The 14722-nt window shown below is 41.2% G+C and overlaps 1 protein-coding gene across 2 annotated transcripts in view; it reads right to left on the reverse strand.

Annotated features, from left to right (window-relative positions):
• Positions 1–8738: 8738 nt before the first annotated feature.
• The window catches only part of RRM2B (ribonucleotide reductase regulatory TP53 inducible subunit M2B), a 38025-nt gene continuing 32041 nt past the window's right edge, over positions 8739–14722 (reverse strand). For both annotated transcript variants that reach the window (XM_004768875.3, XM_004768876.3), the window contains one exon: positions 8739–11498. In XM_004768875.3, the coding sequence (XP_004768932.1) occupies positions 11346–11498 (153 nt within the window). In that variant the 3' untranslated portion in view covers positions 8739–11345. The remainder of the gene's footprint in view (positions 11499–14722) is intronic.

Below are 14722 nucleotides of genomic sequence, written 5' to 3' on the forward strand. Positions count from 1 at the left end.
TTTTGCCCATGGCTGGCCTGAGGCAGGAAGTTTTAAAAGCCAAGTTACCAAGCTGCATTGAAAGTTAAAAGTGAAGACCTAGGTCTGGTTGCAGTGACTGTTCTACCTTGCAATAGCTGTGGGACCTTAGATAAGGTTCTTGACTCTTCTGGGCTTTAGTCCCCTTCTCTAGAGAACAAGCCTACACTAGATGATCACATAGCATTCCGAGAATAACACAGCTTTAAGGAGGGCCTGGCCTGACCACAGGAGAGTCAGTGATCACTTTAAATCATTTAACAGGGAAAGCCCTGTTAAAAGTCAGGCCCAGCTCAGCCATACCTGGGACCTGGCCCCCCTCCCTCTCTCCCAGAGCGCTCCTCTTTCCACCCTCAGCTCAGATCTGGGTTCCTCTTAATTCTCTGCAGTGAAATGCAATCCCTACTCTGCAACTCCTTCAAACCTTGGAACAAAATGCATTCCCATTTCGCAGATAGAAAAACTGAGGTTCGGTGGGGTGTAAGCCATTCACCCAAGGTCACATGGCTAAGAAATGGTAGAGTTGAGACTTTTCCCACCCCATTTTCCTATCTGACTCAAGTATTTCATCTTTTTGCTTTACAGTTCTCTGGGACTCCCAACCCAGCACTGTTTTCAGTGTGCCACACAGAGAGACGTGGTCTCTGGAGTCGTGGTCTCTGTACCTGCAGTCTGTCCACTGGAGTTTCTGCCCCTCCTCCCACTCTCTGCTCAGTTATCGAACCCTGAACCAGGCAAGGGGCCTTCCTTACCACCTGCCCCTTCCCCCGCAGCCTCTCAGCATGAGCACACACTTCCACACCCGCCATGCACTATTTGTGAAAGTGTGGGCTACAGGGTGGAAATAGGCCCTGTCATTTATTCCCATTGTAGGAGATTTGAATATTAGCTAAATCACAACAGGAAACCAACCACTCAGGAGTAATGCAATCAAACACTTTGCTCAGTCCTAACCTATCTGCAGAAGGGAAACCAATCCCAGCTGTCTCTAAGTCTGAAGGAATCACTGAGCCCTTTGTATTCCAGGCACGAACACCTCATGTACTATTTTCAGGGCAAAAGTTCTTATTTGAACATTAAGCCTTTCTAACTTGGTCTTGGTTAAAATGCACTAATGCAGAGATCCCACTCGAAGTAACCCCTCCTCGGGAAGAGGGTATAGTCCTAAGATGAGGAGCAGGCAGGGCACCCCAGAACAGACCTCTGGAGTGCCTCAGACACAGTCTTCTCCGACCTCACTGCCATGGAGGTGGAAGGGTGTGGCCGCAGGGAGAGGCCACAGGGAAGGCGGCTGACTGCTCACAGGTGCCCTGTGTCCTCAGCCAAAACATGGAAGAGCCAGGCTGTACCGGGGCTGGGTGGCCAGAAACGTTTGTGAAGGATGCCGGAATTGCTGAGAAATGGATCCGGCTGTCTTACATTCTTATACATTTTGTACAGGATGTAATCACAGGATGTAATCACCATTCCTATGGGCAAGGAATACAGGATGAGAGGGAAGAGATAATGCTCTTATTCGGAACTGTTTTAAAGAGGGAAGGTTGTTTCTGATAAGATGCATTTGTTATAAGTAATAGAAGCCATGGGTAAGAATGGCTTAGGGAATCTTGGTACTTATTGTCTCACAGAACAGAAAATGGGAGGTAGGAGTTACCACAGCTGATCTATGTGACCATATCGCCAAAACCCAGGTATCTTTTGCTTTTTGCCTTTACTATCATCAGCATCTTAGCTTTTTTGTTCTTGCTCATGTATGTTACCTCATGATCACAAAGTGGCTGCCACTGTAGCAAAGGTTACACCCTCACACAACAGTTTGAAGGCAGGGCACAAAAGGAGTATTCCTGGCAGAGATTTTCATTTCACAAGCCTCACTTTTGAAGCAGAGAGGAAAAAATATTTCTCTGTAAGACCTAACAGGCTTTACTCTATGTTTCATTAGTCAGACTGGGCCACTTAGCCACTTCTAGCTATAAGGGCATCTGGGAAAGCAAGTATGTAGCTTTCCCAGCTTCTGTTGTTGGAAGTGGGCAAGGGTTGGGTATGGCTTTGGAGTAGACAGCTAAGAGTATCTGCCATAGGAAGAAATAGAACTATGGCCAGAAATAAAAACAAAAAAGTTTCACCTAAGTCCAAAGAAAAAGTTTTAGAATGTATCCACCATTTTAGTTAAAAAAAAAAAAAAAGTATGTAGACGTTTGTATTATTTAAAAGAGAAAAAGACAGACCTGAATGTATATGCGTATTTTACTTCCATACACAGTTAAAAGAAAAAAGAAAAGTGAAACAGGCACCTGGGTGGCTTGGTGGGTTGAATATATGACTCTTGGTTTTGGTTCTGGTCATGATCATCATGGTCTCATGGGTAGTGAGATTGAGGCTCGTGTCCAGCAGGCTGGACACTCAGCAGGGTATCTGCTTGAAGATTCTCTCCCTCTGCCCCTCCCCCACTGTGTTCTCTTTCAAATAAACAAATCTTTAAAAGAAAAGTGAGGCAAGTTCAGAATTCTACATTCCTCTGACCCAATTTATCTTAGAGAAAATCTTGGATATGTATAAAGTTGTATATATACTTGTATATATATAAATTTATATATATACACATACATATATGGATGTTCACCACCTATTTTTTAAAAATATTTATTTATTTATTTGTCAGAGAAAGAGAGAGAGAGCACAAGCAGACAGAGGCAAAGAGAGAGAAGCAGGCTCCCTGCTGATCAAGAAGCCCAATGTGGGACCCGATCCCAGGACCCGGGGATCATAACCTGAGCTGAAGGCAGTGGTTTAACCAACTGAGCCACCCAGGTGTCCCATTCACCACCTATGTTTTTAAGAGCAAGAAGCTGGAACAACCAAGCAACCCTACTTCACACTGCTCTCCACTGGCATTGGCACCAAAGTCAATTACAAATTGGCCTGGAAAGGAGCACAGACCTCTCCCTTTGTGTTCTTCTTTGTGTGGTTCATATCCCAACATGAGCAAGGTTGTGTGAAACCACTCTTTCAAGGTCTGCTTTCCCCCTTGTTCTACTTGATAAGGTTTGTGTAGTGGTTTCTGTGCTACATTCAGAATCTCTGCCCAACCCATCACTTGGGTCAAAACCATCAGATCTGTCCCCTCCTGACCCCAGAGCCAATTCTCTCCCAGAAGTCCCCATGCTAAGAAGCTTCACCCTATGAGCGAGTCATGACCCAGCCATGCCTAAGTCCCAGTGGTAGGCCTTAAGGCTCAAACTGAGCTCCCTAGAGCCAATGATAACCAGTCTGACTCCCACCTGATGCAGGGAGGGACTTTTAAGGCAGAAAAGCGTCAACTCTCTACCCTGAAGCTCTCAATCTAGTTGGGGGAACAACAGGACCAGATCCACTGGGACTGAAGATTCTCCTTAGAGCAGTGATACATTGTGGCTCTAAAACTACTTGACTTTGCTACTTGCAGAACCAAATAGGAATCACTCATTCGGGGCTTTTGATGTGTTTGTTAGCCTTAAAATGCTAATGAGAACAACAAAGGATGTTAAACCTATACAGATAATTAAGGTGAGCCGAATTTCCCTTATTGCTAATGTTGCAGGAAGGGCAAAACTATCTTATTTGTTAAGGAAACACAAAAAGTCTATTTCCTCGCCAAGTAACATGCTAGATACTAAGACCACTTATAAATTTATGCTAAAAATTCGAACGACCAGTCTGTGCGAGAGAACTGAAACCTGTACAGAGATGGAATTTTTCAAGGAGGCACAGCAAGGAGCCAGTAACTCAGCCTTCGAGGAACTATTGACTTTAAGGTCATCTAAGCTAATGGAAATGTTCCAGGCCTACCACTGGAATTTTAATGCCAAACAGAAGCTTTGAGATAATAGCTTTAATTATGGAGGGCTTACTATGTGCTGGGCGCTATTTTAAGTGTCCCGCATATTTGTACGACAGCAGAAGAGGTCTACATGGCTGTTCTTCCTAGTTGCATATTTAACTTGCGGAAGTCATCCAGCCAGTAAATGGTAGAGTCAGGGTTTGAACCCAAATCGTTTGGCCCTAAAGCCTGTGCTCTTCCACACCTCAGCATAGCAAAATCTAACATTTTGAGGTACTTCCTGTGGGGTGTAAGTCAATCAACTGAGTCAAGATAGATTTAGTATTCACAGGATGGAGTATCATTTAATGACCCCTAGCTCTCAAGAAACCTGCTCCCCACATCTAAATTGTGAAAATATTCTGCCCTGAGCATAGATATCTCCATCTCCCTCCTCAGACTGAGGCAGACGGGAGCTTCAGGGATCCAGGGCCAAAGGAACTGGCATGATCCATTCTGGTACAACAGATGAGAGCTAGTACTTTCCCCTCCACCCCTAGATCTTCCCAGAATGGGCCAGAGGGTAAGTATTATCTTTCTGCCATTTCTGACCCTCCCCTCTCTGCCACCCCTACCCCAAACTGATGGATAAGCAAATAATAAAATCACAGGCGAGTCTGTGACAAGTTCAGGGCTCCAGATGCTTCATAAAAATGTGTTGTTTTTGTCAGTGGCTTCATGAGTGCTCAGCATCTGTCTATGGAAAGAAGCTTTCCCTCTTTCTGTTGGTTCCAAAATGCAGGGCTTCCCTATGGGAAGACTAGACTAGACTAGGAGGACTAGACTTTCATTTCTGAACGGTCAGCCAGAGGTGAAATTCCCCAAGGGAGTTTGTGCTGAGCAGGAATTTCTTCTGTGTGTCCAGAGTACCCCCCCGCCCCCCCCCCAAGTCCAGCAGCCCCAGCTCACCCTTAAACAGAATGATTCTTCTTTAAATTCCACCTCCTTAACTCCCACAGTGAAGGAGCAGCCTCTGAGCCGGGAGAGAGACCAGTGGTTCAAGGGCTCCATCCTGAGGAAGTCAGGAAATGAGACCTCTGGCAAAACCACCACCACCTGCAGGAAGTCAAGAACAGGAGGCCAGTGGAGCTGCCAGGTCGCAGTTGTCTAGCAAGAAAGGGGACTTGGCACCGTGTCCCCCACCCCACCTCCCACGCAGTCACTTCTTCCCCTGACCTCGGGGAAGGCTGGGGGGCCCCTAACAGCCTTCTTTGGCTTTCTCCTGACCCAGGCAGGACATGTGAGGGCTGGAAACTGAGCCCTATATTGGTAGCAGCTGGCAAGATCCTGAAGCTATTCCTCCCTTGTAGAAAATGAGATGGAATTAGCTTTGCTAACTTCCCATCAGCCCTGCCCACCAAATCCCACGCTGATTGCAACAGGGCTGCCTGCCAGCTGCCAGAGGGATGTGAGCGGAGTCTGACCTTCACCTCCACGGGCTTCTCGCTCCTAGAGCCTGAGAAGCACCTGTGGCTGCTGACTCTCAGCTCAGGCCACACAGTCCTTTGAAGTGGTTTGGGGCCCACTAACCCCTGGGACCTGGGACTCTGTGCCCATCAGAGCTTCAGTGATGTCTTGATCAGGAGATTCTAGGGAAAGCATGAACTTTGGCATTCAGCAGAACTGGGACGGAATTCTGGCTTTATCTGTACCACTTTAAGCAAGGAGTTGGTCAGGAGTAAGCCCTCTCTGAAAGTCACCTTGAAAATAGAGGAAATAACATTTTCTTTGCTTATGAGTGCACCCCGCTGTGCTCCCTGAGGCAGACGTCCTGTCTGTATTTTCATGGTTTGATCTCCAGCACCTCCAGCAGTGTCTGGCACTTAGGATACACTCATTAAATATTTGTGGAGGGAAGGAAGAAAAAATGCCTTTCCAACAGGATTCAGAGCATTAAATGACATGGTCTATGTGAAGCATAGGGGGCACGTGTGCTCTGTAAATGATGGTTTCTAGCTAACAGCTTATGCTGATTACAGGACACCAGGGTTCATGATTCAACTAGCTATGACTGCCATTCATTCATTCATTCATTCATTCATTCAGGAAATACTGAGAAACTCCTGTGTGCCATATGGAAGACACATGTAAAGAGTACTGTTCTCACCTGAAAGGGGTTCAATTAAATGTTAATACATCATGCACCAGTTATGGAGAGCTATGAGCACATGGAGAAAGGACGTTTCCAGAGGATGAGCAGGGACAAGCCAGTAAAAAAGGCAGGTGCAGAGGAAAAAATCTGGGAAGGGAAAGATCCTCTGTGTCAAACTCTGTGGCCCATCAATGAAGCTGAGTCCCTGGAGATAAGGACAATTGTAGCACCCACAGGAGATGTGTTTGGAATACATTTTCTCAGAAATGTAAAGGCTGATTGTATCTGGATACTGCCTTCGGTGGGTTCGACTTGCTTTTAGAGAGACGCATGAAGGATGGTGCGAGTCCTCTGAGATCTGGGGTGTTGGGAATTAGAGGCGAGTGCTGCTCTAGCATCTGAAATTTAAATAAATTGCAGCAAGTGTATCTTTATTTGTTATCACTTTACAATCTGACTTCTGAGAAGGACTGCTTGGGAAGCTCTGATCTGGACAGCTCTTAACGTTTTAGACAGTATAGATAGGATTTAAGGTTTCCAAAATTGCACCTCTGATGTCTTCAGACATTATCACCACTCCAGCCAGGCCGCAGCAGGTTAGCTCTCTCCCCACTCCATGAAGTGCTGCTTAACACAATTCCCAGCAAGCTCTAGGGCATGACACATGAAGCTCTAAATTGACACCTGCTGATGGAGTGTATCAGGGAGAGAATCGAGGTCTAGGGGATGATATCCCATGAACAATCTTGAATATCACCAGCAGTAGCAGCAGAAATTTGGGTGCATTCAGTGAAAAGATGATGAGATTTAAAGTAATAATTCCTGCCTCTTTTACCAGTTGCATGGCCTTGGACAAGTAACATGGCTTGTCTGAGCTTTTTGGCCCTTTACCAATATTATGGGGACAGAGCAATTTCTCATAAAACTAGTAGACCAAAGAAGTGGTTTGAAGAACAAGTTTGAAGGTTACCTTATAAGCACTGAAGTATGTACAAATGCTTATTATTTTACTGGGAATTAAATTTTCCTTGCCGAATTTGGACACTCTCATTAACGACAAAAGGATATCAAGAACATACCCCTTGACCCTTACTCAGGCAAACTGGAGAATGCTCGTTTTCTAGGATGTGGTAACACGCTAACCTGGAGAGATGAACGAAACAGATGTGGTTGTGAGAAAGGTCACAGAAAGCAAGGACAGCTGTTTTTCTTATTGCTGGATGACCATGCAGGCCAGGCATACCCCATTCGTGTGCAACAATGCTGCTCTTCTAAGGCTCACATCTCAGCCATACTTCCCTCTCCTACTCTTCACCCCGCCCTCTAAATAGCACTTGAGTTTCACTGAAGACCTCATCTGGCTCTCAGGATCCGCCCAAGGAGCAAACTCAGGGCTCCCAGCTCTTTGATACATGCCTGAACACTCTGGTTCTTTCTAATCACTGTTTATATCCAGGAGTCAATTTTTGTTTTACCCAGGGTCCTTTTGGTTGCAATTCAGGAATAATCTTACTCAAAAAGAACACACACAAAATGATGCAGCTATGATATAGTTCATTTCAACACACTAATCAAAAAAATAAATAAATAACTTATTTCTTTGGGAAAAAAACCCTGAATCCTAAGTAGGCAGGATTGGCTTGATGGACCACAATGTATTTAAGCAAAAAGACTCAGGTACACCACACCTAATAAGGCTCTCTACATACACAGTAGATACCGAGTAATTTTGCTAAACTACCCTACATTTGGAAAAATCAAGACATATTTATAAAAGTCAAATGCACAAGTTAACGATCTTGTGAACTTAGGAAGCCTGAATTGTTATATTTTTCTCTGTATGAAAAACAAACAAGCAAAAAACCATCCATTCTCTATCTTTCCATTTTCACCCATATTTTCCTTAACAGAATTAAGCCCCAAATTTGAAGGCTTAAATCCTTTCTTCCTAAGGCCCTAGGAATATCGAGTTTTCCTGCAAACTTGTAATTGTCTAAAAAGGAGAGTATTTAAAGGGTGGGAAAAACAAAAATACACAGATTTCCCTTCTGTGCCACTCATAGAGAGTCCGCCGAGCAGGAGTTCCTGAGTTGGCTGCCAATTCACTCAATTTAGTGGAAAAACATAAACCTGATTATAGGTCTAAGCTGGCTTTCATGCAGCCCAAGAGCAGATTTATCACTGAAAATCAGTTAGTGACATTTAGCCGTTAGCTTAATCTGTACAAATGCAATTTGGGGATTCCATGACACTGATGTTAGCATATTTAAAGGTAAATGCAAAATTCTGAATATCAAATAAAGTATTTTTAAAATACACAAACTGGTATGATTTCTCAATACAGTTGACCCTTGAACAATATGGGTTTGACCTGCATGTGTCCACTTACATGCAGATTTTTTTCAATAGGGGACAGTACTGTAAGTGTATTTTCTCTTCCTTACAACTTCCTTAATAACATTTTATTCTAACTTACTTTATTGTAAAATGCAGTATATCATATATACTACACACAAAATACATGTTAATTGACTGTGTTATTGGTAAGGCTTCTGCTCAACAGGAGGCTATTAGTAGTTAAGTTTTGGGGGAATCAAAGGCTACATGTAGATTTTCAACTGTGGGGGGTGGGGATTGGTGCCCCTAACTCCCATGTTGTTCAACAGTCAACTGTAATCACTTTTTTATGAATAAAAAACAAAATGGCAAAAAGCAGCAGAAAAATCTGATGTTCCAAAATGAGACAATGAAGACAGGACTCAAGTAAGCTTGTATGTAAAAACAATTGTTTATTACTGTACATAACTGAACAACAGAACAGGCTTATCTGAAAGTACTGGGTCTGTCTTCCAAAGTTTTTCCAAGTCATGATTCTGCATACTACAATGAAATATGTTTAATAACTGCAATCTGTCATGAACTACAAGTTTTTATATTCCTAAATAATGAACTTGACTACTGTAACCATGATCTGAATATATGTGCTATTAAAAAAAGAAGTTGTAAACATACTCTAAATTTTTTTCTTTACTTGCAAGATAATATTAAAAAGAGATTCCACAATTGCTTCATTCCTTAAGAGCTAAGAGCCAAAGTACTAAACATAATAAATAAATATGTAACCTAGAGGCCTGGAAAAGGATCTAGAACACCGAATATAATAAACCAGTGTATTAAAAATCCAGTATTTCAGTAATAAAACTTCTTCATCTCGATAGAATTAGGTTTATTGCTACTATAAATAAGCTTCATATTAAGGCACCTGCCATAACCTATGAGAAAGATCTGGATTCCAAACAAAGGGAATATGCACTGAAAACATTTTTCTTTCATTCTGATATCACTGCAGATATTGTTAGTTTTAAACGTTCAGTGTTCAGTATAGTAGTAGGCACATCTTTTAACACACTATCTGAATATAGTTAAATAATTTATATAACACCGTAATAAAGTACATGATACTTGAATGAGGAAACAGACAAAATCACATGAAGATGGATGTAAGGGACTAAACACAAAAAAGATGATAATCTCTAAGAAAAAAGAATTCTACTGTAGGGACAGTGATACGAGCAGATCGTGGCCAAGACATTTAACTTCTCTGAGCCTCACTCTCTCCCATTAGTAAAATGTCAATACTAGCTGCTCTTCAAGCTCCCAAGGCTGTTGTGGGATCCCCTGAGAAGACATAAAAACAGCTGGCCAACTCTGCAACACAGAACAAACTGAAAAACTGAACAAATACATGGCATTGTCATAGGCGGAAATATATCAAGTTTCTGACCTCTCCCTAACGAAGTTATGACCTGCTCCTCTTGCACCTGCTCGAGAACTCCAAGTTTCACAAAGTCAGTTAGATCACTGCTGAATAAATGAAGCAAACATTTAGGCAAAGTGAAAAATCTCTAAATTCCAGGTTGCAGAATTTTATAAAAAGTTGCTGTAAGTGGAGAACCACACTGTTTTGGGGGCCCAGGCTACTTCTTGATTCTTCCTAATGATAATGAGGGGTTCCCGGCCTCTCCTTGCTCAGCGTCGGCAGAGACCTTTGTCTCCCTTGCCATCTGCTGCTGTGCAGGAGGCATAGTTCCATTATTTGGACTCTACCTTGTAACAGCATAAGAGTTTAAAGAGTATTAAAGAAGCACAGCTGAGGTCAGTCTCAGGAGCATTACTCAGCTTAGCACAAATACAAATGGGTCAGTAATCCCCACCAGGTCTCCTGAACTCAGTCCCCAACTCCTTCCCCTAAGTGTAAAATGGTTCAAGGCCAACTTTTTCCAAGCTATGTTCTGAGGAACACCAGTTGGATGAGATGTTAACAGGTGAACATTTCCTATTTGTATTTGTATTAAGAAAGTTGGCTGGGGGGGAGTAAGCTTACATACTTAGAATTTCTCTATCCTTGATGTACTGACTATATGTTCTAAAGAGGAAGGGAAGACAAACATTCCCCAGATTCATCTGACCACAGAATCCCTTTTCTTTCCCCTCAAAATATCTAGAGGGGCTAACAGCTCTTAGAATACTCTTTGGGAAATGCTATTCTAGCTAATTCACCTGGGCTTTAAACATTTCAGGACTATGGCAATAGTGATCATTTTGACTTCCAAAGGAGGAGAATCACTTTACTTACAAGGTCGACTGCCAGGATAACCTCCTGAATTCCACTTCCTAAGTATCCTGCCCAAAACAACTAAGAACTAAATTTCCTTTACCACATGCTGAGGAATCCAAAGAAGTTATTCTCAAGTTAATGAGAATTATAATCTCTTAAATGAAATCCTTGTATTCTCCCTCAAACATTATTTCAAACAAAGATTTAATCTAGATCTTAAGACCCAGAATCACAATTACTTGGAAGACAGGGGAGCATTTTATCACAACAACACCATAATTAACACTATTAGTAAGTCATAATAGTAATAGTGGTGGTGGTAATATTGACTAAGCATTTATTTTGTGGCTTAATCCTCATTTCCATGTGATAAATTTAGGACCTACTATTACATTCACTTTAAAGATACATACACTGAGATTTAGAGAGATTAATTGACTTGCCAAGAATCACACAAGTAGTAAGGGCAGAATGTCAAACTCATATCTGACCCCTCACCTCATGCTCTTAACCCCCACATAGTACCATCTTATATTTTAGTGATACAACAAAAGCATTTAAGTCACAAGCTGGTTGTTCAACAAGAAAATTAGAGTGTATTTATATAAATCCAACTTGATTTGAAGTTTGGTTTTAGACTTCCTCTTGAGCAAACTTCTATTCCCTAAAGGAGGTACTTTAAGTTTGGTGGGGTTTTCTTTAAACAAAGAAAAACAGACTGCTGTCTGCCAGTGATAGGTTTATATATGGGAAGTGTTTTAAAAATCTGCATCCAAGGTGAAGACGTTATCTGTGGTTTCTGCCATGACTGCAAAACGTTGATACTCTGCCACTCGTTTCTCAAAGAAATTTGTTTTCCCTTCCAAAGAAATGTTTTCCATAAAATCAAAGGGATTTTCTGCCTGAAAAACCTAAAAAGAGAAGACATGTTATTAGACATTCTGAAGAAGCCAAATCACATCCACAAGAAGAACAGATAACTAACAAGCTCAAGTCTCCTAACACCTGCCTAGTCACCTGTAGGATCCGTGATTCCAGAAGGTCCTAGAGTTAATCAAGGCTGATTAGTTGTAACACAATTGAGATCACCTACTAACTTTAAGAAACTACATTAGCATCTCTGGTATTTTAAGAAGTAGGAAGAAGACATATATTACCGTAGAAATGAAAGATTTAATACCAATCAAACTAAAATGTTTTTGCAGCTTGAAAGATCCAATACACGATTGACATTATAGACCTTTTCACAGTTAAAACCATTAGGGGGTCACACAGACATGATACTACAAAATACTGAATTACCAAAAATGTACTGTGAACCTTACCATGTTTCTCAGTTCTTAACAGATAATTAACCCATTGATGTTAAGGGACCGTGATGAGAAAAGAGAATAAATACTATCTATAGATGTCTCCGAACTATAAGTGGAAATTTATGGTTTTTTTTTTTTAAGGTTTTATTTATTTATTTGACAGAGATCACAAGTAGGCAGAGAGGCAGGCAGAGAGAGAAGAAGGGAAGCAGACTCCCTGCTGAGCAGAGAGCCCGATGTGGCTCGATCCCAGGATTTTGGGATCATGCATGACCTGAGCCAAAGGCAGAGGCTTTAACCCACTGAGCCACCCACGCACCCCCAAAAGTGGAATATATGTTAACAAGAAGCTTTTCCACTACTTCTGAATTCAAGAAGCAGACTTGGCGACACAGCTTGATGAAAAACCATGAAACATTTCAGTGATCCATGAGGGGCAATAAAATAGGATTTTTAAATTTAGGAGAATTCCAGCAGGGATTATGGACACCACAGATAAGAATATTTTCAAATAACCCAATTAAAAATGGGTAAAGGGTCTGAATCAACAAACAGATATTTCTCTAAAGAAGGTATACAAAAGCCAAGAAACACCGGAAAGATGCTCAAAATCATTACTCATTAGTGAGAATGCGAATCAAGACTGCAATGAAACACTACTTCACACCCACTAGGACGGCTATAACAAAAAAGATGCATCAGACGTGTTGGCGAAGATGCGCAGAAACAAGCCCCTACCGGATGTAAAATGGTGCAGTTGCTTTGAAAAACAGTTTGTCACTTCCTCTTAATAATTAAAAACAGCTACCACAGGATGTAGCAATTTCACTTGTAGTTACATATCCCAGAGAAATGAAAACACTGTCCACACAAACACTTATAAGTGAATGTTCCTATTTGCATTATTCTTTTTTAAAAATTTTATTTATTTATTTATTTATTTATTCATCAGACAGCGATCACAAGTAGGCAGAGAGGCAGGCAGAGAGGGGGGGGGGAAGCAGGCTCCCTGCTGAGCAGAGAGCCCAATGTGGGGCTCGACCCCAGGACTCTGGGATCATGACCTGAGCCATTAGCCCATTAGCCTAATGGTGCCCCCTATTTGCATTATTCTTAATGGCCCAAACTACTGAAATGTCCATCAACTGATAAATGGATAAATAAAATTTGGTTTAGAGTATTATTTGGCTGATGGCTAATGAGTACAGTTTCTTTGTGGGGTGCTAAAAATACTCTGAAACAGATTGTTGTGACAGTTGTACACCTCTGAATATACTGAAAACCACTGAACTATACGTTTGTTAAAAAGGAAATTGCATGCTCTGTGACTTTTAATGAAGCTTAATAAAAAGCTTGATATCTTAATAAAATATTACATATACATATATATACATACATATATATATATTTTTTCAACAAAAGATCAAATGTTGTGTGTAGTTGAGTTACAGAATTCAATGACATTGCCTGTCAGAAATAATGCGCTAAGAGGGAGTGAAAATTAGAACTAGCAGGATATAGTGAAAAAAGCACTGAACCAATAGTTACAGATTTACTGCATTTTAAAACTGGAGCCTTCCAAAAAACCTGATTTAAATCATCTATGGCAGGGTGCCTGGGTGGCTCAGTCATTTAGTGTCTGCCTTTGGCTCCGGTCATGATCCCAGGGTCCTGGGATTGAGCCCCACATCAGCAGGAAGCCTGCTTCTCCCTCTCCCACTCCTCCTGCTTGTGTTCCCTCTCTCGCTGTCTCTCTGCCAAATAAATAAATAAAATCTTTTGAAAATTTATTTAAAAAAATAAATCATCCATGGCATGGACAAAGTAACTAAAATTAAGTTAATTAAGTGCATGTATTTTTCACATAACTTGAATCATCCTAAAAATTGTATGGAACCAAAAAAGGCTAAATAGCTAAAGCAATCTTGAGAAAGAAAAGCAAAGCTGGAAGTATCACAATCTCAGATTTCAAGATATACTAGAAAGCTTTGGTAATCAAAACAATAGGGTACTGGCACAACAAAGAGATAATTTGATCAATAATACAGGAAAGAGTCAAGAAATAAAGAAATAAACCATGTTCATATGCCCAATTAATCTGCGACAAAGGAGGTAAGAATATATAATGAGGAAAAGGTAGTCTTTTCAATAAATAGTGCTGGGAAAACTGGACAGCTGCATGCCAAAAGAATGAAACTGAACTACTTTCCTTCACCAAACACAAAAATGAACTCAAAATGGATGAAAGATCTAAATGTGAGACCTGAAACCATAAAACTCCTTTAAAAAAAAAAAAGGCAGTAATGTCTTGGAATTTAGCTTTAGCAACATAAATATGAATATATCTCCTATGCAAGAGAAACACAAGCAAAAATAAACTATTAAGACTACAGCAAAGGAGACCATCAATAAAACAAAAACGCAACCTACAGAATGGGAGAAAACATCTGTAAATATTTTATATATTTGATGTATCCAATAAAGGGTTAATATCCAAAACATCTAAAGAATGTATACAACATCCAAACAACAAATCATCTGATTTTAAAAATGGCCAGAGGGGGGATAAATGGGCAGAGAAGCGAGACACTTTTCCAAAGAAGATATCAGATGTTCAACCAACACTTGAAAAAATGGTCAACATCACTCACTAGTCATCAAGGAAATGCAAAAACAAAACCACAATGAGATATCACCTCACACCTGTCACAATATTTAGTACCAAAAAGGCCAGAAATAGGGGACCTGCGTGGCTCAGTTGGTTAAGCACCTGCCTTTGGCTCAGGTCATAATTCCAGGGTCCTGGGATGGAGTCTCACATC

Source organism: Mustela putorius, unplaced genomic scaffold (assembly GCF_011764305.1).
Source record: "Mustela putorius furo isolate JIRA1106 unplaced genomic scaffold, ASM1176430v1.1 tig00000228_pilon_pilon_pilon, whole genome shotgun sequence".
NCBI lineage: Eukaryota > Metazoa > Chordata > Mammalia > Carnivora > Mustelidae > Mustela > Mustela putorius.